Here is a 25,965-nt window from a genome sequence, read left to right as displayed (position 1 = left end):
TTGAAGTCTCCTTTCTTATTACACAATTCTGCAAGACCTAAACTTTAGCAAGTTTCCTCTTATGGGTACATACTAGGCTGGTACTGCTAACTAGGTTCTTCCTCATACTACTAGAACTCAATGGACTTGATTGCCATTTTTTGGTGGAAAGGAAGGAAATACATTTAATTAATAAATAAATGAGGAAGCAGCAGCAGCAACACAGATGGGAGCTACATTTAACAGCCTCATCAGGCATACAACCATCTTGAGACTGGGACAGCCCACCTCAATCCAATGGCTGGCTCTACACATCAAGCCCGGAGGCCTTTTGAATCCAGTCAGCTTTCCTTCTGCACAGTTTATTCAACGTACCTTCTGTCCTGCAATGACAACTCGATCTCCCAGCTTTAAGCCAAGGGATTCAAGCATGGCTTTGCCAGTGACATTATCATAGTTTGGAAGCATGGCCTTGGAAATGTCACAAGACAGAGGTACTGCATCTAAGAGCATCTGCTTGATTTCTTTGGCACTTGCAGCTGCATCTGCCATCTCCAGCGGCATGTCTACTGGGTCAGGAACCACATCTGCTGGTGTCTGCCCTTTGTCATTCTGCAGAACAACAACAACAAATAAAGCAGGAAGGGAGTGAATTCAGGTGCAGTATTGACACAATTCAAAGCACAGCTATAGCACATTGATAACTGGTTAATAATAACAACCAAGGTTTAAATAGTGTTCTAGCTATATGCCTAGAGCAAGGGTAATTTAAAAAAAAACAGATGCAATTGATTTTTTCAAATAATTTTAAAAATTCAGAGGCAACTGTTTATGCAGGTCCTAAAAATTCAGTGTACTGGCATCTAGGAATTTAAATTGTTTTCCCAGCTGTGCCTAAAGACAGGCTAATATATGTACAAGCCTAATACATACACCCAGTTATTTTCCTGACTCATTTCAGATATTACTTTTCAAATATCCAACTTTCAGGAACATTTGTGGACAACTGCTGTAAACAAAAAGTCATTCAAATACAGTCAGATAAACCAAAAAAGGTTGTGAATCAAAACCTCACCCTAAAGGCAGGATTGGCTCCATGCTCCAATAAACGCTTTACAGCTCCTGTACACAAGTTGAAAGCAGCAATATGCAAGGCTGTTCCGAAATCAAAGTCACTGCAGGTGGCATCCACATCTACAATTAAGCATCAGGTACATTATGAGGATGAACATGCATCAGTTTCTGAACATTATAGATTGGTACCATATGTTGTTTTTATCCATGATCCAAATGTTAATGGTAAACACAATTATTAGCCACAGTAGCAGTAGTAGTGGTATAATATACAATTCTATCCTGTGTTTTTTCCATCTTAGAAGTCAAGGCAGAGTACATATGGTTCATGCAGTCTCCCATTCAGGCACAGACCAAGCTGAGAGCTGCTTCTAGCTAAACTAGATGTGAATGAAATTAACATGCGTGTTTTTGAAATGCCAAATAGCAGCTGCGGGGGACCCTAAACAGCATCAGGAACGCAGAGGAAGAGTTTAATCCCCCCCCCCACCATGGTCCCAACAAAAATCCCTTCCAAGCAGTTATTTGCATCCGGAAGCCTAAATAGCAGCTGTAGGTAGGATTTTCATCAGGACTATGGCAGGAGGGCAGGGAAGGGGAGAATGGTTAAACATTCCCTCCCCATTCCCTGCAGACCTGATTCTGTTCAGGGTCCCTGGCAGCTGCTATTTTCCATTTTAAAACCATGCAAGTTAATTGCATTCATGCAGTTAGCGCCACATCAAGTTTGGCCTTCACTTCCACAAGGTTGCTGTACTATGTGCCTTCAAAACCTAGGATCTAATTAATATCTCAGTAGTTTATAAGTACCACAAAGAGTCAGTTGTGCCAACCAAACATTAGGTTTTATAACAAGACAAACTAATTTAAGTTACATGATATTTAGATTCACTACTGTGAAAATCAAACATCTTTTCTTTAAAAAAAAAAAAAAGTGTATCTCAATCCTTTCCAGACCTTTTCTTTCTTAACACCAGTTCAGTTGACCCTGAAAGCAGGCTGAAATGTGGGATGACAATGTGTGGGCTGAATCTAGACATATGGACAGGACTATAGGATTGCTTTGTTACATACTGAAGTCCCAATTTTCCAGTGTGGGTGAGCAGTTTATTTTGCTTCCACCCCATGCCAAATTCCAGACACCTCTGTATAATAAAATGTTAGCCTACACTGAAAGAACAAACCTTGGGCATATGGTGAAGAAACTCAAGGATCAACATACCCAAATGTCAGTTCCCAAATCTACAACCTGCATTTCAGATTGCAAGCAATTGTGAAAGCAAATAGTGTGTGTGTGGGGGGGGGGGGAATCTAGGTGTTCTGGAGAACGACAGACTCCCTGCATATTTGATTCAGTGTGGCTGGCACCCGCAAACCTCTGTCTGTGAACACCCTAACTTTCTGGGCAAGATCAGCTTCAGTCTTGACAACTGCACTCTAGCAGATTAATTAGCAGAAAGAGAGAGAGAGAGAGATGTTGCTGCACAAACGTAACTACATTCCGTTTGTAGATAAAACCCCTGGAAGTATTAACATGAATGCCATGAGCCAATATCAAACAGACTGTTGCAACTTCTTCCAGATCTCATTTTCCCTAGTTGAGAGTTTTAGTCTTCTGGGAGTCAATCAAGCATATTTCTCTTTCAATGTTACGTAAACCCCGCCCTTTCCTGAAAAGGGAGTGTACACCCAAGGGAGTATACACCCAAGAATTTGTAGGCAAATCTGTCTTGCACCAGAGAGAACAGAACATGTTACTGCAGATCCTAATGGCTGGGAATTATATGTAACCACAGCATGATTTCTAACTGCTGATCGGAGCAAAGTGATCCGTTTGCCCACTCTTTCAACAGTTGTCCTGACTGAGGCAATGGTCTCTGCATGCAAAAAGAGGCTGTATTGCAGATGAGTCTTACCAAACAGCATAAAAGAGTGCTAAAGGGAGGCTATCCAGCAGCCAGAACTCATGGGGAGTGCTCCTGAACTGTGCAACTGCCACCACATAGTTGATTCACACTGTCAGCCTCTGAAGAATCCAGTTCATCTGTTTCCAGAGGGGGGAAAAGGGGTTCTAACCACCAGCTGAGTGAGGGTGAGGGGAGAGAGCTGGGAATGCCTAGAGATGGCATCCTCCTTACACCCCCAGCCCTCAAAACAGGGGAACTGAGCTGCAAGAGGCTGACAACATAAAACACTATACCCTGCAAGCAGAGAAGCAGGCAAATAACTGTAGTCCCTGGATCAAGAGCAGTGTGGGTGGAGAATTATCTCTGGGAACTTGCTTGGAAAGACCACAAGCACCACGTTGGAGACCCCGAGGCTAATTCGTCAGCATTGTAAACACCTGGTTAGAAACAGGGAGATCCAGATTCAAATCCCCACTTGGCCAATGATCTTCCTGCATAGCCAGGCTTGGAGGACTCAAGATAGAGCTATGTCTAAAGACCATTTTCAGTGGTGAACACTAAATAATCTTGGTTTTTACTTTGGTTGTATCCTGATTTAAACTTTTTATGTTTTACTATGATGTTATGTTTTATAGTTTTAAGTTTTGTCTTGTGAACCGTGCAGAGAACTTTGGCTAATGAGCGGTAGAGAAATGTAATAAATAAGTAAAATAGCAGGACACAGGGGCTCTCAAACCTTGTTATAATGTCTTCTGAGATGAAGAAATGATAGTAATATGAATGTTAAGGTTTCTCGTTAGAAGACCCGAAAACTTTAAATAAGACATTGGACATGGCAACTATGTTAACACTTGCAAAGTTTTCAAGTATAGGCATAAAAATAGAGCAACTGGCACTCATTCTAACATGCCTCCCAGGTCAGATGATACCATTTCCAATGAAGAGACGTATTCATTAACATTCAGGCAAGAACTACATTTGCACACAATTCTAGAGAATCATTCTCTGGATGAGTCCCTAATCACTCCTGTTTGGCTCCTCCCACCAGTGGGAGTGGCTAAACTAACCAGGAATCAAAACTTAGTATGTCATCTAAATGGGGGCTCCTGGCCTGTTGCTCCCAAACAAGTCAGGAATCATAAACCAAGAACCCTGGTTTGCAATCCTTACTCACGGAGTGCAACAAGCCAGGAATACTAAGCTTTGACTCCTGGTTACTTTAGCCATTCCTGGAGGTGTGATGATCTAAGAGGAAATGAACACACTACAACATGCTCATGTTGTGCATAATATGTAGCTCCAGCTTGAAATCTTCTCTGAAGAATCTACTTCCAAACAAATAGTGCTTGCTCTAAAGGGTAATAAAAACCCAGCAGACAGAAGTGCTACAATATTTCCTACTGAATGGATTAGCTATATTTTCCAGCTCCAGTGCTTTTCCTATAAGAGGGATCAAAAAGTCAGGAAACAGGCAACTAAAACAAGTTTGCCATTGTTTCTCTGCTCTTGCATTACATAACCAGCGTTCTAGAAGGAGAATCAACCCCAAATGTGTGTTTCATCTCTCCTCTCAAATTTTTCCATCCATCCCATTAACAATTTATAAAGTCTTCAGCTCTCTCATATTTATTCTTTAGTGAAATAAAAGATGATTAAGAATAGCTTCCAACAGACTGATTCAGTGCATTACCCCATTCAAAGTGACAGCTGAAAAGATTAGCATTAATGAAGATCACATGCTACAGTTTGTAATCTGAAAAGATAACGTATAAGTATTTTAATATAGTATAGTATCAATAGCTATGTGAAAATATACATTTACTTGTAGGAATTCTGTATTGAATGCATTATTTTTATCCCTGCTGCTAGTTTTATTATGTGCTGTTTTACTGTGATTATTTTATTATCTTGCATTTTCTGTTTTTAATTTATCTGTATACTGCCCAGAGAACTTCGCTTATTGGGCGGTCTAAAACTGTAACATATAAGTACATGCTGGTCATTGACCTGGCATGTTAATAATATGGAAGTACAAAAATCAGAAATGAGAAAAAAATCTAAAAAGGGATACGAACATCTAGATTAGAGAAAGGTTGTACATTTTCTGTGTACTGGTTGGAACAAAAATATCACTTTTGATATTGCTTCCCACATACTTAGTGTAAGATGTGTCCCTTCATAAGATTCAAAATATGCCATTTTGAATGGTACAAAGACACACATCTTAAGCGCTTGAGCATGTTCAGATGAACACATGGATGGTAAACATCCATCTAGCTATCTGGAGATTGCAAAGGGGAAAACTAGATGTGCCATGTTTGCCATCTCCCTGCCCCCCAATCCCCAGTAGCAGCCAATGATGTAGAGCAGGAGTGGGGAAAATCTACAGTATGAAGACATCATGATACAGCTAAGATTCACTACAGAGCACAAATGGGCAGGAGGCAAACTTGACATGGCACTGCCAATTTTGGCAGCTTCACTATGTTAACACAACATCTAGTTCTGCCTTAAGATGTGCATCTTTGTCCAATTTTTCAGTTGTCTTCATACCCAAAAGCAACATAGGAAACAGCTCTTTGTGATGCAAGTAGGTTGACAAGGGTAAGAAATACAACATCTATTGCTATTACATTTGGCAAGATTTACCTTTTGGCTTTGCATTTTTCAAAATGACAGTAATGAGCTCTGGAACATCAAAGTAGGCAGCATAGTGCAAAGCATTCATATTTGTCCAACGGCTCCTCAAATTGATATCTGCACCCAAGTCAATAAGTTGGGAGGCAAATTTGGCTGCAGTCTCCACATCCCCTGCAAAGTAGATTTTTTTTAAGGCATTTTGTATCTGATTTTGTGAGTGTTTAATAGGCTACAGTGACACATTAGATAATCAAGTACCATGACCAAAAAATGTTGGCATCTTTACAGCAACAACGACAAAGCCAAGGCATTCCTAGCAAGAGTTTCTTTACAAGAAGCTAGTCAGCCAGCTATTGCCTTTGAACACCATGGAAAAACTCCAGTGCAAATACGCTTCATAATACTCTCTACATGTAATTGCAGCACACAAACACACAAAAATACGTGTGGGTTTCGCTTTAGTTTCTCCAGGGAAACGCCTTCCCTATAGGATTTTCATAACATGGCAAGCAGCTCTAAATGCTTTGATTTAAGCTAAATTAGGCCTTGATTTGCCCCTCTGTTTGAATACAGCAGAAGCATGAGAAGGGGCTGCAAGATCCTTTGTACCTCTTACAACAGCAATGATGTGTCATACGTTTACTCACAACTTACACCATTCCCTCCCTTGCACAGATGCTTGAACAGCAACCAAATCAGTAACAATATTGGTCTGTAACTAGGTATCATTGTTCCAGCTCACGGTGGCAGAGGGCCAATGCACAACCATGGCACAGTGGGTCACATAATCTGTGGTGCAATGTCAAAGCATGTCTGGCCAGAACAGTTGTGTTGATATAGATATGTCTGTTGACATGAATAGGAGTAAGACAACTTAAAGGCGATGCTCTGACCCAAGTGGATCATAAATCAAAGCTCTCAGATGTATATAAAGGCACACAAATGCTAGCGGGCGGGGGGAGCTTGTGGCCCTCCAGGTGCTTCAGCCTACAGCTTCCATAATCCTTTGCTACTGGCTATGCTGGATAGGACTGATGGGAGCTACAGGCCAAGATATCTGGAGGGACACAAGTTGCCTATCCGTTCTTGGAATTAAAAGCCTTCCTTTTTAAGTATCGAATTATTTTAGAAAGCATCTATCTGTGTCATGTTCTGCCATGTGGTTCTATTTATCATTATTTTAATTTCCTTTTAATCAATACCATGTTGTTGGGTTTATACTCCATTTTAAACTGCTGCTAGAGAAAGGTGCTTATCACAAAGTGACATGTAGGATGTCACAAAACAAAGCCATACAAAAAAAACTGGAAGTGGAAACTTGATGGTTTCATCTTTGTGGCTGGCAACTCCCTTTAGAAGACTTAGTAGGAAAAGACCACAAATAGTCAACTGAGTTCCATGGCACCTGACAAAAGCGAAGTAAGCACACACAAGACCTCTAGCTCCTATCGTAAGGAAGGGTGGGGTGGTCTTACAGATGCTCAAACATCTCCAGAGATGAAGTGTTAGCAGTGGGAGAAACAAGGCAGACATATTCCTTAATAACTTTTTATCAACTGGGGAAAACTATCCTATTTTGTGCAACTGGGCTGGCAGAAGCAGACTTCCTTGCCCCCTCCTCCTCATGGCAGCCCCTCTAGCCCCCTGAAAATCCTGCAGATAGTTGGGGGACCCAGCTGATTGGGGTGAAGGCACCTTATGTGAGTGGAGCCCTTCCATCAACCAAAGGCCGATCCTAGATACAACCCAATATTCCCACAGACCAGTCTCTAGAAGCAGCAGTGGCAGCTCTTTTCTGCATGGAGAGCCACATGGATGCAGCTTCAACCAAAAATCTAGAGATTGGGCCAGAACAACCGGGGGAAAAGGTGGAGAAGGACAACTACTCCTGGTGCCACAAAGACAATGGCCACTGAAGATCACTGATTTCTTCACTTACCAATACCGTGAGCCCCTGACTTGCATGTGTAATGCAAGAGAGTCATGTCAGTCAAGCCATCTCTGTCATTCACACTGCAGCCTCTCTTGATGATCTTCAGAAATGACAGAACAAGACCAAGTAGGAATCTGATCCAGTTATTTAACAAGTCTTACTACTTTCAGGCACATAAAGGTAATTGGTTTCACAATGACGCCTAGCAACAAATTCCATTTTAGTTTATTACCAGAGCAATCTTGTCATACACTTCATATCAATGGAGAGACATTGCCATTATCGATGTACACTCCACCAATTCAATGCCTTTATTCCTCCATCACTACCATATTTTCCTTAAACTCCAGGTACATGTAAGCTTAGAATGGCATGTAGCCCCCAGTGCACTTTTTATGGAGTTCACCAGCTCTTACTAGAATTCCAACAATCTACATTTTTATTTTAACAAAAGTTACATTTCTAGCCCATAAGAAAGCAGAGGCAATAATACTTTTGATAGCATTAGCTCTCAGATAAAAGAAGAATTGGTAGTTCAGTACACCAAGTTAGAACACAAAATCAAAAAAGAAAAACCTTTATACACTCTCAGGAAATCTCAATATATTCCTCACCTCATTCCCAATGATATCAATGTTCTGTTGAACTTGGGGGACCCACTGCCTTAAGATAGCAAATAGTTCAGACACAGACGTTTTTGGGCTGAAAAGAATTTCCTGGCATGCTGCATCATTGGGATCAAAAAAGGAGAACTCTATGGGAGTAAAGAAAAAGTAATTTATTCTCTAAAAAGAGTTTCAGTGACTTGGGGGTGGGGAGAAACCCACTCCCAAAACATTCATGAACATGACATACAGATGTTATAAAAACAAACAGTTATGAATTTTCTGACTTTGTGGCAAACACTGTAGGTTAACTGATGTTCAATGAAAATGCAAAATGTAAAGAATATGGGGAGGGGCAACCCTCATGTCAGTATATGTAACTGTTCTACAGAGCAGAAAAATTGGAATCACTATTCATAAAAACTATGGACCAAACTACCATTGTGCAGAGTTCCATGTATCTTCCCTCCTACATTGCCCTCCTCAAGCTGCTCTACCCACACAGGAAGAAAAACAGACAGGTGTAATTCTGAAGGGAAATATACTTGGCAGGGAATCCTGATTCTTTGATTCCAAGATTCAGCTCAAGCAGCTTCATTTATATATAAAAGAATCTGTTCATGGGAAAGTTGGAACTCCATGGAATGTGTAGTTTGGTCCTGATAGAATTCTATGTGCTAAGCTGCTAAATGTTATATTCAATTGAGCAAGATCTCTAGAAAACTGGACTACAGCTGCAGGGCAAGGGGGGGGGTAATCTTACACACACACACACACACACACACACACTTAAATGCACTTACATAACCAATAATTATTAGCATCAGAAATAAAGCTTCTCATCAGAAACCTGAGTGGTCTAATTAAGTTCTCTTACAGGCAATTTCAGCATTTTGCTGGCTATACAGAATTTACAGAGTTTACATAGCGAACAAAGAGCGGCCATTCCCTACATCTTAGTTAAATGCATTTGTTGTCAGTTAAGGAAATTTAAGGATGCGGTTTGAATAAAAACCTATTGATGTATGCAACTGTTGGAGTGGATAAACAGATCAATGTATTGACATTAAGAGCACTGTACAGTTGGAGCTAGTTTTATTTGTGAGACAATTAAACATACTTTACTGACTGCACAGTTAGGTCAGGCATCAGAATGGCTATTAACAGGTAAAGCTTGAATGCTAACCACCCTCGTCCCTGGCCGTGCAAGGAAGATTTTTCTAATTAAATGGATTAGCATTGACAATTGCCTTCTTCCCAGCACCAAGCAGAACAGCACATACATCTCAGGTACTTAGGATGAAAGAGGAGAATAAAGAAAGATCTTGCAGAAGGCCCCAGTTTACAACACAGTTTTGCAAAAGGGGTCAACAGCGTGGCAATTAACCATGCTGGCTGGGGATGATGGGAATCCAACACACCTGAAGGTCACCAGGTTGGGGAAAGCTCTTCTATAGCATTGTCAAAGGAGACGGGGGGAGGGGAGTAAACAGCAGCTAAAATCTGTTTGCAAACATGAGGGCAGGTCAAGTAGGAACAACACTGGTAATCAGTGGTATAGTGGAGCCGGGGCTTGGAGGGACACAGCACCAGCACCTTTTTATTATCAGGGATGCTGATGTCATCTGTCAGGATCCCCTGTTCTCTCAGAGTTTAGCTGCAATCCCCACAGTAGTTGAGGGGAATGAATTTTCCCAGCAACAACATATTGTTCCCTGTTATATAATGGAAGTACTTTGGGGTGGCTTGGTCCTGAATGGGCAATGTAGACACATTAGCTTTACAAAAGACCAGCTCCAAGTAAAGATGAAAACGGCTAGAACTGGTTTGTTAAGGATTAACATAGCTGCCAGAATTTTTGGACTCTCCTTGAGGTGCAGCTATGGGACTTGTCATGATGACCATCTGTTGTGCAAAAGTTACCACTACACCACTGCTGATAATGATGAGCACACCCCAACATTGGGGTATACATACTGGAATTACCTAGAGGAGGAACTCCTGTTTTCACTGACATGGGCAAGCAAGTGAGCAAACTGGGATTTTGGGGGAGCAGTAGCAGCTAGGTCTTGTTGCACCAAACAGTGGAGTAGTTCTTTTGAAGTATGGCCATAACACTGCATTCTGGCTTTATGGTAATTCAATCTCTGGCAGCTGAAGGAATGCATATTGTCTGGTAAAGGGCAGCCATACTATACTGCAGAAGTAGGCAACTTGATGCCATCCAAAGGTTTTAGACAACTCTCATAAGCTCAAGCCAGCATGGCAAATGGTCAGGGATTATGGGAGTTGTAGTCCAAACATCTGGAGGGCACCAAGCTGCCTAGTCCCGGTATACTGGTCTCATCATCATCTAGGGGATGTGTAGTTTACAAAGATGCCTTCACCTGCACTTTCTGTTCAATAATAAGTAATTTATTCCCACAAAGACTTGAAGAAGAGAACCAGCCAGTCATTAAAAAAAAAAGGCATCAACTGCATGCCGATCACTGTTTTTTGCCAGCAAATTAAACACACTTCAGATCAGGTGAGTTTGGCAAGCAGTTTTTGAAAACTGACACTCAAGCAACATGTGCTTAACTACTCTGCTTTCAGGTAACAAACACTCTCTACATTGTCTACTGGGAAAACACTGCACATTGTCGAGGATTCAGCAAAATAAATTTTAAACTGGCTGACACAAGGCTTTTACCATTTTTTTCATTGCCGTGACCAAAAGCTTTCTGCCATTAGAATGCTCCTGATTAAGAAGTCTCCTTCAAAATGGGCTTGAGTGGACCAGCCTTCCAGAGGGCCTTGCACTGGAGATTTCTTAAAATTTTGGAATGAATGTAAAACAGAGATGAGTAGCCATTACAAACATTAACTTGAAAGTAGATGAACTACTGAACTGACTAGATTTGGAGCAAGTTTTTCTAAAATCTTAATTACTGTAGAAACCTTGAGTAATGACTCTGGAAGAACTTGCTCCAAATCTAGTCATCACTTCAAATTATGTACATTATGCTGCTCCCCAGCTGAATCACTTGTCTTAACATTTCAATTTGTTTTGTCACCAATTGATTTACTGTTGTACTTTTTAAAGTCAGAATCTGCCTGGGAAAATGCTATTTATTTCAGTTGGACATGTATACTAGTACAGTCTTTAGCTGAGTCAGGACAATTTGACTATGCCTGGAATATTAGTTTTGCTTGGTGTTGCTTTGGCTTCCCACAGCTCTTACTGCTGTTCCACCAACTTAGATTTAAGATCAGGGTAAAGTCACTAAACAAGATTCTTGTGTAACGAATGTGAAGGTTGGTCACCATCTTGGCAGCCTGTTCAGCCAGTTCATTACCTTTAATTCCACCATATTCAGGAACCAGCAAAAGTTAGTGTAAGTCTATAATAAAGAGTGTCCAACTGAGAAAAGGTAAAGAAATAGATATGTGCTGAACTTGAATCAGAACACTTGAATAAGACCATAGCTGCAAACTTATGGACTCTTACTAGGGAGTAAGTTCCACTAAACTCAGTGAAACCTACTTTTGAGTAAACAACCTTAGGATTGCAATACACCGCCAGCAATGAACTCTGGGAATCTGCATATGCAACAAATAATTTCAAGAGCAGGAATTTAATGCACTTCAAGGTCAGTGAGACTGCAAGAAGTTTTAGGGAAAACACTGATGAGTCTGACAGGAGCTTTCTGGCAACAAAGTAGTCCATATGATATGGACTATCTCTGCTCTCACCTAGCCTTGTGACTTGGAGCCATCATTAAAGTCATATAATTGTTAGGGCATAAACCATAATATAGGTGCTGGTATCTTGCAGAGCCATCAGAACCCATGAAATTTGGGCAAGGAAATGGCAAGTCCTCGGAGGCTTCCTGGTTTGTGAAAAAGGGGCAATTTCAACAGCGACAGATCCTGATGTTACAGGAGAGATTTAATTCTAAGAACTCCATGCAGCACAACAACCATTCCCAGAAGGGGCTGAACACACCTTCCTAAGTGGAGTGCTCAAGCAGGGATTAATCTTAACAGCATACTGGAGAGATAATTGTGCTCAGTAAGTGGTTCAACTGCCTCTGCATCAAGGCTATGGCTTAAGATGGGGTCTTCTTGGCCAATATGATGGGTATCTAAGGAGACAAGATTGTGCCCCCCAAAGCACATGGATGAGATGAATGTCTGGCCACGAGCCTGTCAAATGCACACCCATACATTTATCTTATATTGTGGGAAGGCTATTATGTATAACAAAAGGGCTTCGGATCCTGTGCGCCCATGACATTCTGGTGTAACTAGGCAAGGATGCAGACAGTGGAGAAGGGAAAAACTTTATCAGGATGGTTATACAATGGGACCAGTGGCAAAGCGAAAATGGCAACCTTCATTAAAAGATTCACTACAAGCCTTGAAAAAATAGGGAAATGATTTTGGGGGGGGGGGCGGTAATCAAGACAGCTATGGCTATTTTTAGAAGGAATGGAAACTAAATGCTTCACTTAGTCAAGGGATGGAAACTGAAGGTCACTGAACTTCTACTTCTCCTGAGGCTATCGGAAGGGCTGTACTTTGGGAAAGGATTAAAATTAAAACAAACAGAGTCAGCTTGCAGCAAACTTGTTCACGTGCATGCATACGTGCACGCACACACAGGGTTGTATCCATTACTGTGAGCAGAAAGGAGAGGAAGTGATTTTCTTCTACAGACCCCATTCAACTTCCCATGCTGGTAGCAGATTAGGAGTGAGGGAAGTTTGCAGAGGGAATGAGGAATCAACCAAAAGCTCCCCCCACCCCCGCAGCCACCTTTCCACTCATGGAATTCTGATGGATCAAAAAGTCTTCCATCACAGAAGGGACACAACTCGACACAACCCAGAGCCTCAAAACAAAATACAGAGATCTGAAAATTGAGCTATGTACAATAGTGTAAACTACTTCAGGATAATCCCTCATTATCCTTTTGCAAAGAAGTTCAAAATTACTTAATGTTGATGAAGCATATGACAACACATATCATTATTCTAAAGCTCCACTTATTAGTTGCCTTTTGGCCAAAAGCCATTTACTGTTCAAGGTTTTCCTGTCCATATCATGCCACAGTCAAATGTGTGAATTTGTATGCCCTCTGGATCCTAATGCTGCTTCAGTTACTATAAACAGAAAGGAGTCCATGAGTTGTCTATGTTGCAGCTCAATATTATGTACAGGTTGTCTATGCTGCACTGCATTGGTCTGCAGGATTTACAACCGCTTTGTATCCTCAGTTCCCAAGGCTAGCTCCAAACAGAAGCTGCTCCATACAAATAGCCTCCCATGTAATAGCAACAGCTTCAACAACATCTGAGTAAATCCCCAGAAGAGAGAAATGATGTGGTCCTGGTTCAAACTGCCATAACTTCACAAGATGTCACTTTACCAATACTGCTTCACATGCTCTCACTACCTTTAACTTCCAGCAACAGTCCTGATTTTCTTGTTATCCACCCCTGGCAATTCATTGCCCCTTTTTTTGGTTTTGGGGTGAGATTTTGAAGACGCTTTTTTAAAAGGTCACATGTGCACACAAATATGAACTATAGTTGCTGTTCCAGTGGTTTCAGCCCGCTCCCTGGAGTCTCTAGAAGTTAAGCATCTGAGTGGAAAACAGATGCATCTTGACCCTATTACACATACATGCATTAATGGACCATCTAGTGCACAACCTAGCATTTTGCATGTGCAGCAGGCGAGGTTCACTTTCATTAAATACAAAAACCTCATACTAGAAGCAGTCCTACATAATAATCCTATCACACATGTTTTGCTTTTAAATGATGTGACCAGTGATGTGGGACAGAAAATTTTCCAGTGCTTTATTGTTCCACACAAAATTTTCCATTTCATAAATTCATTACCAACAGTGCATGAATGCTAATTGCAAATACAATATTAAGCAAGTATGGCAGTTTCAAAGTTATGGATGAATGGTTGTCAGTATATCATGCATGGTTCTTTAGGTAGTTAAAATTTATTAGTGTGTCAGCAGTGTTCAGTACCCTGTGCTGTTCTTCATTTCATTTATTATATGTCTATACTGCCCCATAGCCAAAGCTCTCTAGGCGGTTCACAAAAATTAAAAATTCTTAAATTTAAACAATATAAGGGAAGTACATGCTACTGTCTTTACTTTTTTACAAGTATACCAACAACAAAAATTCTACATATAACATTTAAATCACATTAAGTGTGCTTTAATTTTTCCCTTAAATATTTCAAGTCTAACATTATAGTGTATTGGGATAAAAAATTAACATTGGGTACTTTTTTAGCTTTGTTGTTTATTAAATACAAGTAAAATAAACATGCTAAATTAGATTACCTGAACATTTTCTGATGCAAACTCAAAACTTTCCAGTACAAATTATCCTATGCAAATTAATTTCAATTCAAAATATTCTTAAAAAAACCCATATCATTAGGTATGAGCAGATCCAGGTTACTATGTCAATTCTTGGTTATTTAAACCCGAAGTGCAGAATAAATGAATACAGCAATGTGTAAATTGGGGGGACGACGCCACACAAATGTGGGAATGGAGTATACAAGAGTGCCCCAACTCTTGGAGTGCATGCCGTTTAATAAAAGGGCTCCGGCTGAAGCAGCGTCATCCATTTAACTTATTGTGCTGAGTTGAGATCTCCCCAGTCTACAAGTCCAGCACTCTACTTACTACACTGGTTCTCTCAACGTCACAGATAGTAGACAATAGGCCCCTACAATGTCATGGACCCTAGGCAATAGACACTTACACAAACATTTCACACAGCACTTCAAACTGTAATAGATGACTTGATAGGGAACCAATTTCATTTGTCTTACACCAAAATACTGCTATCTTAGTTCTGGGAAAATGCAGGTTCCCAACAAATGCAGGTCACCCCAGAACCTTGGGGACAGATGTTTGCATCTTTTATGTTTTATTTGCATAATAAAACGACCTAAAAAAGGCCCTAAAATTGATTTGACTTTACAGCATGTAGCATATGATGATTTGACACATTTCAGCTAAGGAAGACAGGTGTAGCATTTTCAAACAGAACTTTGGTTTTTGAGTTAAGAGTATCTCTTTGAGATCCATCTTTCTTCCCTGATTCAATATTTCGGAAACAGTTCTCCCTTTCTACAAATATCCATACCACATTCAGAAGGCATTGGTGCTGCAGAAACTGAGTAGGTTACTGAATCTTCAGAGCCTGGGATGAAATATTGGTATCTTCTAGTCAATGAATCTCCTTCTGTGGAAGGGTCAGGAAGATCCTCTATGGTCATCTTCTAGAAAGCCCCCTTTAACAAAACAAAATAAGAGAGAGAGAGAGAATTCCCTCAGAGAGCATAAATGGCATAGTGTGTTATAATGTCTATTATACTATTACACAATTTACACTAACATTCCCATTTTCAAGCACACATAAGACAGTAATCACCAGAGACTCTCTGGCAATCTAATACTCATTACCACAACTGCCAGTACATTGAGTATAAATCAAGACATTCCACAAACCTAGAAAACCTTCTGAATTCCACAGTTGCTGTACCACCTCATAAATCACTTTACCAATAGAATTCTGCCACAACACTTGGGATGAAACACAAAAGAAGGTAGTGAAACAAGGTGCTTCTAATGGTAAAGATGGTACAGGAGCAGCAGACCTTTGTCACAGATATTATTTTATTCCAAGTCCACACATCACAATCTTGTATGTGGTGTTAAGCCTGCAAATTAGTTTGTCTTTTTTTTTTAAAAAAAAAAAAAAGACAAAGTTCCACTAGCTCTCATACGGTCAAAGGAAGTGAGTAACACCTGCTGAAGAATCAAAAACCAAATGGGACATACAGACATACATGACACATCCAGCAAAACGTCAATGCCCAGCAGAGCTTCTCATATTCCTAAAACAACCAAGAGTCTTGTGGCACCTTAAAGACTTAACAAATTTATTCTGGCATAAACTTTCACAGACACCTGTCATATTCCTAGTTTGTCTCTCCTATTTGCCTCCATTTCAGTCCCTGCTAAACTATTCCAATTCACATTTGTACCAATTAGTCTAGAATTTAGAACTCATCTGCACAGGACAGGAAGAGGGAGCGAGAGAGGTGCCTGGCAAAGGACAAAGGTTTTCTGACTTGGGGAGAAAATTACACACCAGTCAGGAACAGTTTTGCTTTATTAACTTACATTTGCTTTCAGCAATAAAGTATTAATGGACAAAACCCAACTTTTGAATATGTTAAATATGTTAACACGTTAACCATATTGCTTTTTCCAAATGTAATCTTATAAAAACAAAGAAATAAAAATTCAAAGTTGCTTGTGGGTTTTTCTCTGTGCGTCAGGAAGTACCTTGTGTTCTCCACAGTACTATAGATTGAAATTTGGGGATGCTTTCCAGTGGAATGAAGTTAACCCACATTTACTATCTCACTGTAAATACAGAGCTGCTGCAGGTCACCTGAAACCATTATTCCTGAATGAACATATGGCAACTGTTCCATGGGAAATTGCTTTATGGGCCAATCTAGCGTGTTTATCAAGAGACAAGCACTTTCAGGTAGTACTAGGTCAGACTTGCACAGCCTTCAGCATGCTAAAATTGTGGGGTTTGTTTCTCACCCATGAGCAAGGAATAACAGTTTTAGACGTCACTATTAAGTGCACTAAGCAATGACACAAAAGTCTTAAAAAACAGTATTTTAGGCATCATGCCACAGTGTAATTACTATGTAGCATTGAATTTGCTAAGACATTTCAATGCTAGAAGAGTCTCCCACAGTACAGCATAATCCATGGAACTTAAATGCCTCTGCCATATAAAGAACACTTAATAAGCATGTTCTGTATGAGTACTAGGTAACCTGAACTAATTTTCATCCGATGCAGAACTGACAGAAATGTTTGGCTATCATTTAATGATAGCTTTGCTTGTTTTATATACCATAAGGCCACTACTGTCTACCAAGCAAAGCTTAGAAACAGAAGTGGAAGAGTTAGAGGGGTCACCCCCTTCAAGCTACACATACCAGTCCCCAGGCCATACACAATGCTATCCTGAAAATAGAATCCAAGTGCAAATAGGGAGTCTAAAAGTGACATGTACCTCCTGTTCTACAGCTTGATTAAGATGCAGGGAGCCTACCATTTCTCATCCATATTCAGCTCATCAGGAAAAGCCAAATAGTTCATAAAACACTTATGGTGCGCCAATATGTTTGCTTGTTTTTAACTCTTAGTCAAATCTGGAGGGTACCAGGTTGGGGAAGGCTGCAGTAGTACTCTGAAATCCTAGGAAGGCAAGCCTTTCAGCATTTACATAATTTATCTGGGTCAGGCCTCCACTGGGAGAATACAAAAGGCCACAATTCTTTATTTAGGAATGTGCGTGTGTACAATAATTATATATACACCATAAGTCTCAAAAGGATAGACCATAGAAAATCTCAGATGCTTCTGCGTATAGTCTCAGCACACATCTCTGAAGGTTGACTGGAGGGCAGACTTGGCGAGATATTGTGAGAGTTATTTCTCCCTGGATTACATATTACTCCAGGGCATATTTGCCCTTACTTTTTTGTTCCTTTCCCCGACTACTCAACCCCAGCCAAGATCAAAGCAATGGTTAAATTGAAAAGAGCTTGCCTGTCAATCAGGCTTGCAGTAGAGGTGTGCTTCAAAATTCAGCAATGCACCCGGTGACATCTATAATAAAGTTCTAAATGGCTTGAGTCATGCATGCAATAGATCAGGGGTGGACAGAAAGTAGATCTCCAGATGTTTTGGACATCAGCTTCCAGCACGCCTGACCACTGGCAATGCTGGCATGGGCTTCTGGGAACTGAAGTCCCAAACATCTGAAGATCTACCTCTTGCCCACCCCTGCTTTAGATGACTTTTCCCATATGATAAATATGTAATAATTCTAAATAAATTTGCTCTTCTCATCTTTAGCATCATGCACATTTATGCAGTTCACAGCTGACTGCCGTGTTCCCCAAATACAGATAACATAATGTTTTTTCACTGATGTCATTAATCGTCAGAGTACTCTGAAGAAATTTATTACTATGATGAAAAAAGTGAAAGGGAAAGTTTGATATTTGCACCAGCAGCTACTACAAGACTCATCATTGCTACTTCACTGGTTAGGACACAGCCTGAGAAAACAACTTAAGTATTGTTATAATAAATAAAGGTATTCAGTGGCCCGAGAAAAATTACATGGGGTAGTCTCTACTCAGTACCCCATCCATAAGCCATTCTCACAATTATGAAGTCTGATGAAGTAGCCTTTAATATGAGAAAGAAAGAAAAAAGCCTTATAGTCTATTAATTTAGAAAATCTAAGAAACATGGAGGAAGCAATAGGGAAAGGAAGTACAGCTAACTGCAAACATGAACTTACGAGAAAAGTGGGGAAGAACAGGAGAGAAAACAGCATTTAAGGAAAATGAGACCAGAGGTACAACAGCTATAATTATGGCAAGCCAACTGAGAAGAACTTAAGTTAGCAGTATCTATTAAAACTGGGGATCCCAGAATAATCTCTCAAAAATATTTTCAATACCTCCAACTTGTATTGTTGCACACAGAGACAGTGCTGAACAAAATGAAGTACTTGTTATTACAATTGCAGCTTTGCTGTTTCCTTGGCACCTTTCACTTTGACATATGAGCAATTAGAAGAGCTCATGAGGACAGGCTTGAACTTAAAGATATCCGGTGGTACATGCATACTAAAAATGTATAAGTCATATTAAGATAGGAAGGGGCAGAGCAGGTTAGGTCACCATGTTCTCACTTTCCTCACCTTGTGGCACCACCATCACCCAATATGTCAGAGCTAGGTACATCTAACGGACACATTTATTTCTGCGCGTAAGCCCCGTTTACACTACAGAAACAACCACCTCAGAGGAATGCTTGTTCCCATCTTCCACAGCAGACGATGGAGCTGGATTTATTGCCAACTGACTGTGGATAGAAAGGGAAGGCCTCCATATATTTTGAGGTGAGGGCTTTTGTCCAACTATATAGACTTCAGCACAGCACGCCTAGTCGCAATCTCAAACCTGCCATCCTTCTCACAGCTTTTAAAAAGAACATCTTACTGTTCATGAATCGAGAGCTGACTAAACATGGAATTTTAATTTTAATTATAAATAAGACAAACCATATTTATTAGCAAAAGGGTGCTATAATAATAGCTGACACAGCTTAGCAAGTCTATTGTTAGCAAGACAACAGCCAGGCTGGAATCTGACCTTTCTGGCCTATCTCTTCTTTAAAGGGAGCTCTGGATCTCTCTCTTTATTTTGCTTCACTTGGGACCTGTGAGATGTGCTAACTACATCCTTATCTTGGATGGATTCAAGCAGTCTCATCCATCTGTCCCCCTGCCCTTTAAAATATGATTTGCTTTCTCAGTCAGCATCTGAAAGCAGGCTATCTGAAATATTAAGGAACAGGGGAGTTGGGCACTTGCCCTGGGTACCAAGCTGAAAGGGGTCCCAAACTAAGTTCAGTATTTGTTGAGTGCACTATTTACAGTGAGCTAGGGCAAAGAAAAGCACGTAAGCTACAATCTTAAAGGGGAGTAAGCCCCACTGAACTCATTGGGGCTTACATTTGAGTAGGCATGTATAGGGTTGTACTGTAAGTGTCTTTAAACTTTTCTTTAAAGTCCTGCAGGCCTTTGGATACTAGCTGGAAGAATGAACTTCCATCAATTAGCTTTAAAATATTCCCCCTGTGCCATTTTCCGATTTGGTGTCAAAATCTGTTCTAGATAAAAATCAGTGGAACACAGCTTTACTCTAGTTGGTTTTGCCATGGCAACTCCTCGCCACAGGGTGCCATTTATCCTAGGGCCAACCCTGATCCAAAGGGGGTCAACATATAAACAGGCTCACAGCCAGCACTCATGAGATCATAGAATCATAGGGGTGGAAGGGGCCTACAAGACCATAGAGTCCAACCCCCTGCTCAATGCAGGAAGCCTCATTCCCAGGCGGGTCTCCCATCCAAGTATTAACCAGGACTGACCCTGCTTAGCTTCCAAGATCAGGCGCATCCAGACCTTTGCTCAGACATGAGCTCCAGCAATCTGATTTGCTCAATGAGTGGTGGTTACAGATTTCACTATCTGGATCCCCTCAGGCTTGATGACTACAGAAGTCAATATTTGCTGAAAAAAGTTAGTAGTCTATATATGCTTTAGTAGTTATATATGTCCTAGGCTGAATTCATCATAAGAAAATATCTAAACACATTAGATTATCACATACTACTGAATGCAAGACAAGCTTTATCAGTCTACAGCCAATCTTTCTATGCAAAAATTTCAGTACAACAGAATTTCAAAAGTCAAATGTGCTTGTCAAATCAGATCGACTTTCAGAACTAAACACTTAAATTAAAACATTACTTACAGTAATAAGATAAACATGAGAAGACAACTGCATGCAATCTACAGAAGGCTGTGAGCAGCACAGATTAATATGTCCTTTAAAATTAGGTATCTAATTTGACATGGAAGCATTAATCAGCCTTCACCTGGTATCTTAAAGGAAGCTTCCTGTTCTACTAATGAATGTGTGATATTTCTGGATCTTTAGAGAGGTATCACACCAAAGTGAAAACATACAAAGTAATTTTGTAGTATCTATTTAACTGATGCATAAGTTATTGCCTGAAAATTACTGACGAACAAGAATAATAATTAAGTTAGTCCAAAGAATAAACACACTGGTCAGTCCCTGAGAAAAGAATTATTGGAGTTCATATTATGAATCTCTGGATGGCTTTGGATACAAACCGTACTTCAACCTCAATCATGAATTCATAACTGCTTATGGTGAAAGCTACTCTTACCACCCTGCAATTTATTTATTTTTTACCATCTCAGAATAAACTCCTTTTTCTCTTAACCAGCAGTCAATGGAGAGAGAAAAACTACAAGCAACTGCAATGCCACCCCTTATGCCTTCCTCCATCCCAACTCTGCAGTTTTTCTAAGTTTTTTAAAAAATCAACTTTAAAACCTTGTCAATGCAAGCCCTAACACTCAAAGTTAGTTTCTTTCACACTTTACACTGCGAAGAAAAGGGCGGGGGGAGGGGGGGGTAACAGTCTGCCTAAGGCCTTACGACCTGGCAAGCTCCCATCAAACCTAAGTCAAACGAGATGAAGGGCCACCTGCTTGAAAATTTGTAAGGGTGAAACACGGTTCAAAGACACTGAATCATGAAGGTGAATTCACACAAACGCTGCAGACTACGCGACAAAAATCCACCCATGGGGGGGGGGGTAACCTCCCTCGGAGGAAGGGCCACACTATCCCCACATCCTTTCCTGCCACATCGTTTCTTTTTAATGAGAACTCAGGAACCCACCCGTGACACGTACAGCTATTCAGCAGCAGAACTACGGACCAATTTATTTGCGCCAAATTCTCACCGTTTACCCCTCCCTCTTCGCCCTTCAGCTGCGCCCACACGTCGTTACCATTCATTTCTCTCCCTCCCCCTGTAAAAAGATAGCCAAGAGTCACCTTTAACGGCTGCTTGACCGACTTCCGCGGATGCAGCACCCCGGGTCCGTCGCCAGAACCACCCGCAGTGCCCGCACCGCCCCTTACGGCGCCAACCCACTCCACGTGGGCATGTCAGAGACGCCTCGCTTCGGACGTCCGGCTGCCCTCGCACCACGTCGCGCAGGCCACCCCTCGCATCACAAAGGTGGGCTTACACACCCTGCCCCCCCCACACGCAGCCCCCTCGCCTTTGGGGCTGGGGTCTCTTCCGCTCGCAACCCCTCCAGACCGGCAGAAAGAGGACAAGCCGCGGCGGCGGCGGCCCCTCGCTCCTCCATGCCCCCGCCTTACCTGTCCTCTCCGCCAGTTGAGGCCCGCGGGCTCGAGGGAGGAAAGAGGATGGATGAAGCCCTCTCTCCAAGCGCTGCCCCCGCCCGTCGCACAGGCGCGGAGGGAAGCTGAGGCTGCCAGGCTCGTCCCCCGTGCCCGTCCCCCACCCACCTACCTCCGTCGACCGTCAGCCACGGTCTCCGAGCAAGCGGCGGTAGCAACGCCAGACTCCGCCCCCGCGCCGCCCTCCTCTCCCCCGCCCTCCTCTCCCTTTCGCTCGCTGTTCTCCGCCCAGCCAATCAGCGGCCTTAGCCCCGCCTAAGTCGTTTTACATAAGTTGCTACTGCTACTCCTCCTCCTCCAAGCTGCTTGGGCTGCCCGTTGCGCTTCTTTGGTTTGCCAGCTCCTAGGAAACGGCGCGCGGAGCCACGCCCACATCCAAGGGACTTCTTCCCTCCTCCGTGCCCGCCCGCCGTTCTTCAGCCGATCTAAGGGAGTGGGAGGCAGGCGCGCGCGTGCTGTGCCAGAATCTCAGCGCGCATCGCCCGCGCGCTTGCAGAGAGAGAGAGAGAAAGAGAGGGGGGGGGGGCCGGCGGCGGCGGCTGTTGTGATTGTGGTTGTGTTTGTTGTTTCTGCTGGCACAGTGTCCTTACCGCTAGAAGAATGTTACTGTTGGTTACAGCCTATGTTGTTTATTCGTTCAGTCGCTTCCGACTCTTCGTGACTTCATGGACCAGCCCACGCCAGAGCTTCCTGTCGCCGTCGCCACCCCCAGCCCCCCCAAGTCAAGTCTGTCACCTCCAGAATATCATCCATCCATCTTGCCTTTGGTCGGCCCCTCTTCCTTTTGCCTTCCACTTCCCCTAGCATCAGCATCTTCTCCAGGGGATCCTGTCTTCTCATGATGTGGCCAAAGTACTTCAGTTTTGCCTTTAGTATCATGCCCTCAAGTGAGCAGTCTGGCTTGATTTCCTGGAGTATGGACTGGTTTGATCTTGCAGTCCAAGGCACTCTCAGAATTTTCCTCCAGCACCACAGTTCCAAAGCATCTATCTTCCTTTGCTCAGCCTTCCTTTTGGTCCAGCTCTCGCAGCCATAGGTTACTACGGGGAATACCATTGCTTTAAGTATGCGGACCTTTGTTGTCAGTGTGATGTCTCTGCTCTTCACTATTTTATCCAGATTTGTCATTGCTCTCCTCCCAAGAAGTAAAAGTCCTCTGACTTCCTGGCTGCAGTCGGCGTCTGCAGTAATCCTAGAAAGACAAAGTCTGTCACTGCCTCCACGTTTTCTCCCTCTATTTGCCAGTTATCAATCAAGCTGCTTGCCATAATCTTGTTTTTTTTTGAGGTTTAACTGCAACCCAGCTTTTGCACTTTCTTCTTTCACCTTCGTCATGAGGTTCCTCAGCTCCTCCTCGCTTTCAGCCATCAAAGTGGTATCATCTGCATATCGGAGATTGTTAATGTTTCTTCCAGAGATTTTAACTCCAGCCTTGGCTTCATCAAGCCCAGCATGTTGCATGATGTGTTCTGTGTACAGGTTGAATAGGTAGGGTGAGAGTATACAACCCTGCCCTACTCCTTTCCCAATCTTAAAACAGTCCATTCCATGGTCTGTTCTTACCGTTGCTACTTGGTCGTTATACAGATTCCTCAGGAGGCAGACAAGATGACTTGGTATCCCCATACCACCAAGAACTTGCCACAATTTGTTATGATCTGCCCAGTCAAAGGCTTTAGAATAGTCAATAAAACAGAAATAGATGTTTTTCTGAAACTCCCTGGCTTTCTCCATTATCCAGCAGATATTGGCAATTTGGTCTCTAGTTCCTCTGCCTTTTCTAAACCCAGCTTGTACATCTGGCAATTCTCGTTCCATGAACTGCTGGAGTCTACCTTGCAAGATCTTGAGCATTACCTTGCTGGCATGTGAAATAAGTGCCACTGTTCGATAGTTTGAACATTCTTTAGTGTTCCCCTTTTTTGGTATGGGGATATAAGTTGATTTTTTCCAATCTGATGGCCATTCTTGTGTTTTTCAAATTTGCTGGCATATGGCATGCATCACCTTGACTGTATCATCTTGCAAGATTTTAAGCAGTTCAGCTGGGATACTGTCATCTCCTGCTGCCTTGTTATTAGCAATGCTTCTTAAGACCTATTCAACCTCACTCTTCAGGATGTCTGGCTCTAGCTCACTGACCACACTGTCAAATCTATCCCCGATATTATTATCCTTCCTATACAGATCTTCCGTATATTTTTGCCACCTTTTCTTGATCTCTTCTGCTTCTGTTAGGTCCTTGCCATCTTTGTTTTTGATCATACCCATTTTTGCCGGGAATTTACCTCCAATGTTTCTAATTTTCTGGAAGAGGTCTCTTGTCCTTCCTATTTGATTATCTTCTTCTGCTTCCACGCATTGCTTGTTTAAAAATAATTCCTTATCTCTTCTGGCTAACCTCTGGAAATTTTGCATGTAATTGGGCATATCTCCCCCTTTCACTGTTGCCTTTTGCTTTCCTTCTTTCTTGGGCTACTTCCAGTGTCTCAGCAGACAGCCATCTTGCCTTCTTGGTTTTCTTTTTCTTTGGGACGTTTTTTGTTGCCACCTCCTGAACAATGTTGCAAACTTCTGTCCATAGTTCTTCCGGGACCCTATCTACTAAATCTAGTCCCTTAAATCTATTCTTCACCTCCACTGCATATTCATTAGGAATATTCGTGAGCTCATATCGAAGTGCTCTGTGGGTCTTCCCTATTCTCTTTAGTCTGATTCTAAATTGTGGAATAAGAAGTTCAATCTGAACTACAGTCAGCTCCAGGTCTTGTTTTTACCGACTGTATAGATGTCCGCCACCTTTGGCTACAAAGGATGTAGTCAATCTGATTTCGGTGTCGACTGTCTGGTGAAGTCCATGTATAAAGTCGTCTCTTAGGTTGTTGGAAGAGAGTGTTTGTTATGCTCAGTGAGTTGTCTTGGCAAAATTCTATCAGCCTCTGTCCTGCTTCATTTTGTTCTCCCAGACCATGCTTGCCTGTAATTCCAGGTGTCATTTGACCACCCACCTTAGTATTCCAGCCTCCTGTAATGAAAATAACATCTTTTTTTGGCGTACTGTCCAGTAGGTGCTGCAGATCCTCATAGAACTGATCTACTTCTCCTTATTCAGCATCTGTGGTTGGGGCATATATTTGGAACACTGTGATGTTAAATGGCTTACACTGAATTCGAACTGAGATCATTCTGTCATTTTTTGGATTGTATCCAAGTACTGCTTTAGCCACTTAATTATGAAGGCTACTCCATTTCTTCTGTGGTCCTCTTGTCCGCAGTAGTAGATCTGGTGGTCATCTGATGTGAAGTGGCCCATTCCAGTCCATTTCAGTTCACTGACACCCAAAATGTCTATATTTAATCTTGACAACTCCCAGTAACCACATCCAATTTGCCCTGGCTCATAGATCTTACATTCCATGTTCCTATGGTGTGCTGATCTTTAGAACATCGGATTCGTCATTCACCACCAGCACCGTCGGCTGCTAGCCATAGGGATGTATGAAATGACTTACCTGTTTCATTTCGTACATCCATGGTGGGGGAGAAGGCGCTCCATCCCTCCCCCTGAAATCCTCGGCCTGCTCCACTCCATGGTGACTCCGCAGAGCTGCCGGCCGGAACAGCCCGCAGCGACATCTGGGCGCTGCTGGGCTGTGCAGGGACCAAATGGCGGCCGCCGTAGCTGCTGCCATTTGCGTCTGGTTTTTTTGCCATGATAGGCTACGTAAATATTTACGTAGCCTATATATTTATAAATATATTTTTATATATATTTTATATATATATTATATATAAATATATTTTTGCGTAAAAATATTTACGCAAATGGCGTCCCTGCATTAGCCATGATAGGCTACGTAAATGCTTAC

At 41.9% G+C, this 25,965-nt stretch overlaps 1 protein-coding gene across 3 annotated transcripts in view; it reads right to left on the bottom strand.

Annotated features, from left to right (window-relative positions):
* The window catches only part of CLIP4 (CAP-Gly domain containing linker protein family member 4), a 47,878-nt gene extending 25,578 nt beyond the window's left edge, over positions 1-22,300 (bottom strand). For 2 of the 3 annotated variants that reach the window (XM_084828607.1, XM_084828609.1), the window contains exons 1-7: positions 22,055-22,285; positions 15,311-15,458; positions 8,148-8,287; positions 7,540-7,633; positions 5,610-5,771; positions 1,055-1,173; positions 355-591 (exon numbers count right to left, since the gene is read on the bottom strand). In XM_084828607.1, the coding sequence (XP_084684733.1) occupies positions 355-591; positions 1,055-1,173; positions 5,610-5,771; positions 7,540-7,633; positions 8,148-8,287; positions 15,311-15,443 (885 nt within the window). In that variant the 5' untranslated portion in view covers positions 15,444-15,458; positions 22,055-22,285. Of the gene's footprint in view, positions 1-354; positions 592-1,054; positions 1,174-5,609; positions 5,772-7,539; positions 7,634-8,147; positions 8,288-15,310; positions 15,459-22,054 lie in introns of all 3 variants that reach the window. The other variant, XM_084828608.1, reaches the window with a different exon arrangement.
* Between the last annotated feature and the right edge of the window lie 3,665 nt (positions 22,301-25,965).

This window comes from Heloderma suspectum, chromosome 1 (genome assembly GCF_057233095.1).
Source record: "Heloderma suspectum isolate Gila_16-S chromosome 1, 16-S_ref, whole genome shotgun sequence".
In the NCBI taxonomy this organism is placed as follows: domain Eukaryota; kingdom Metazoa; phylum Chordata; class Lepidosauria; order Squamata; family Helodermatidae; genus Heloderma; species Heloderma suspectum.
Note: the sequence above shows the minus strand (reverse complement) of the source record. Positions and strands in the feature narration are given on the sequence as shown.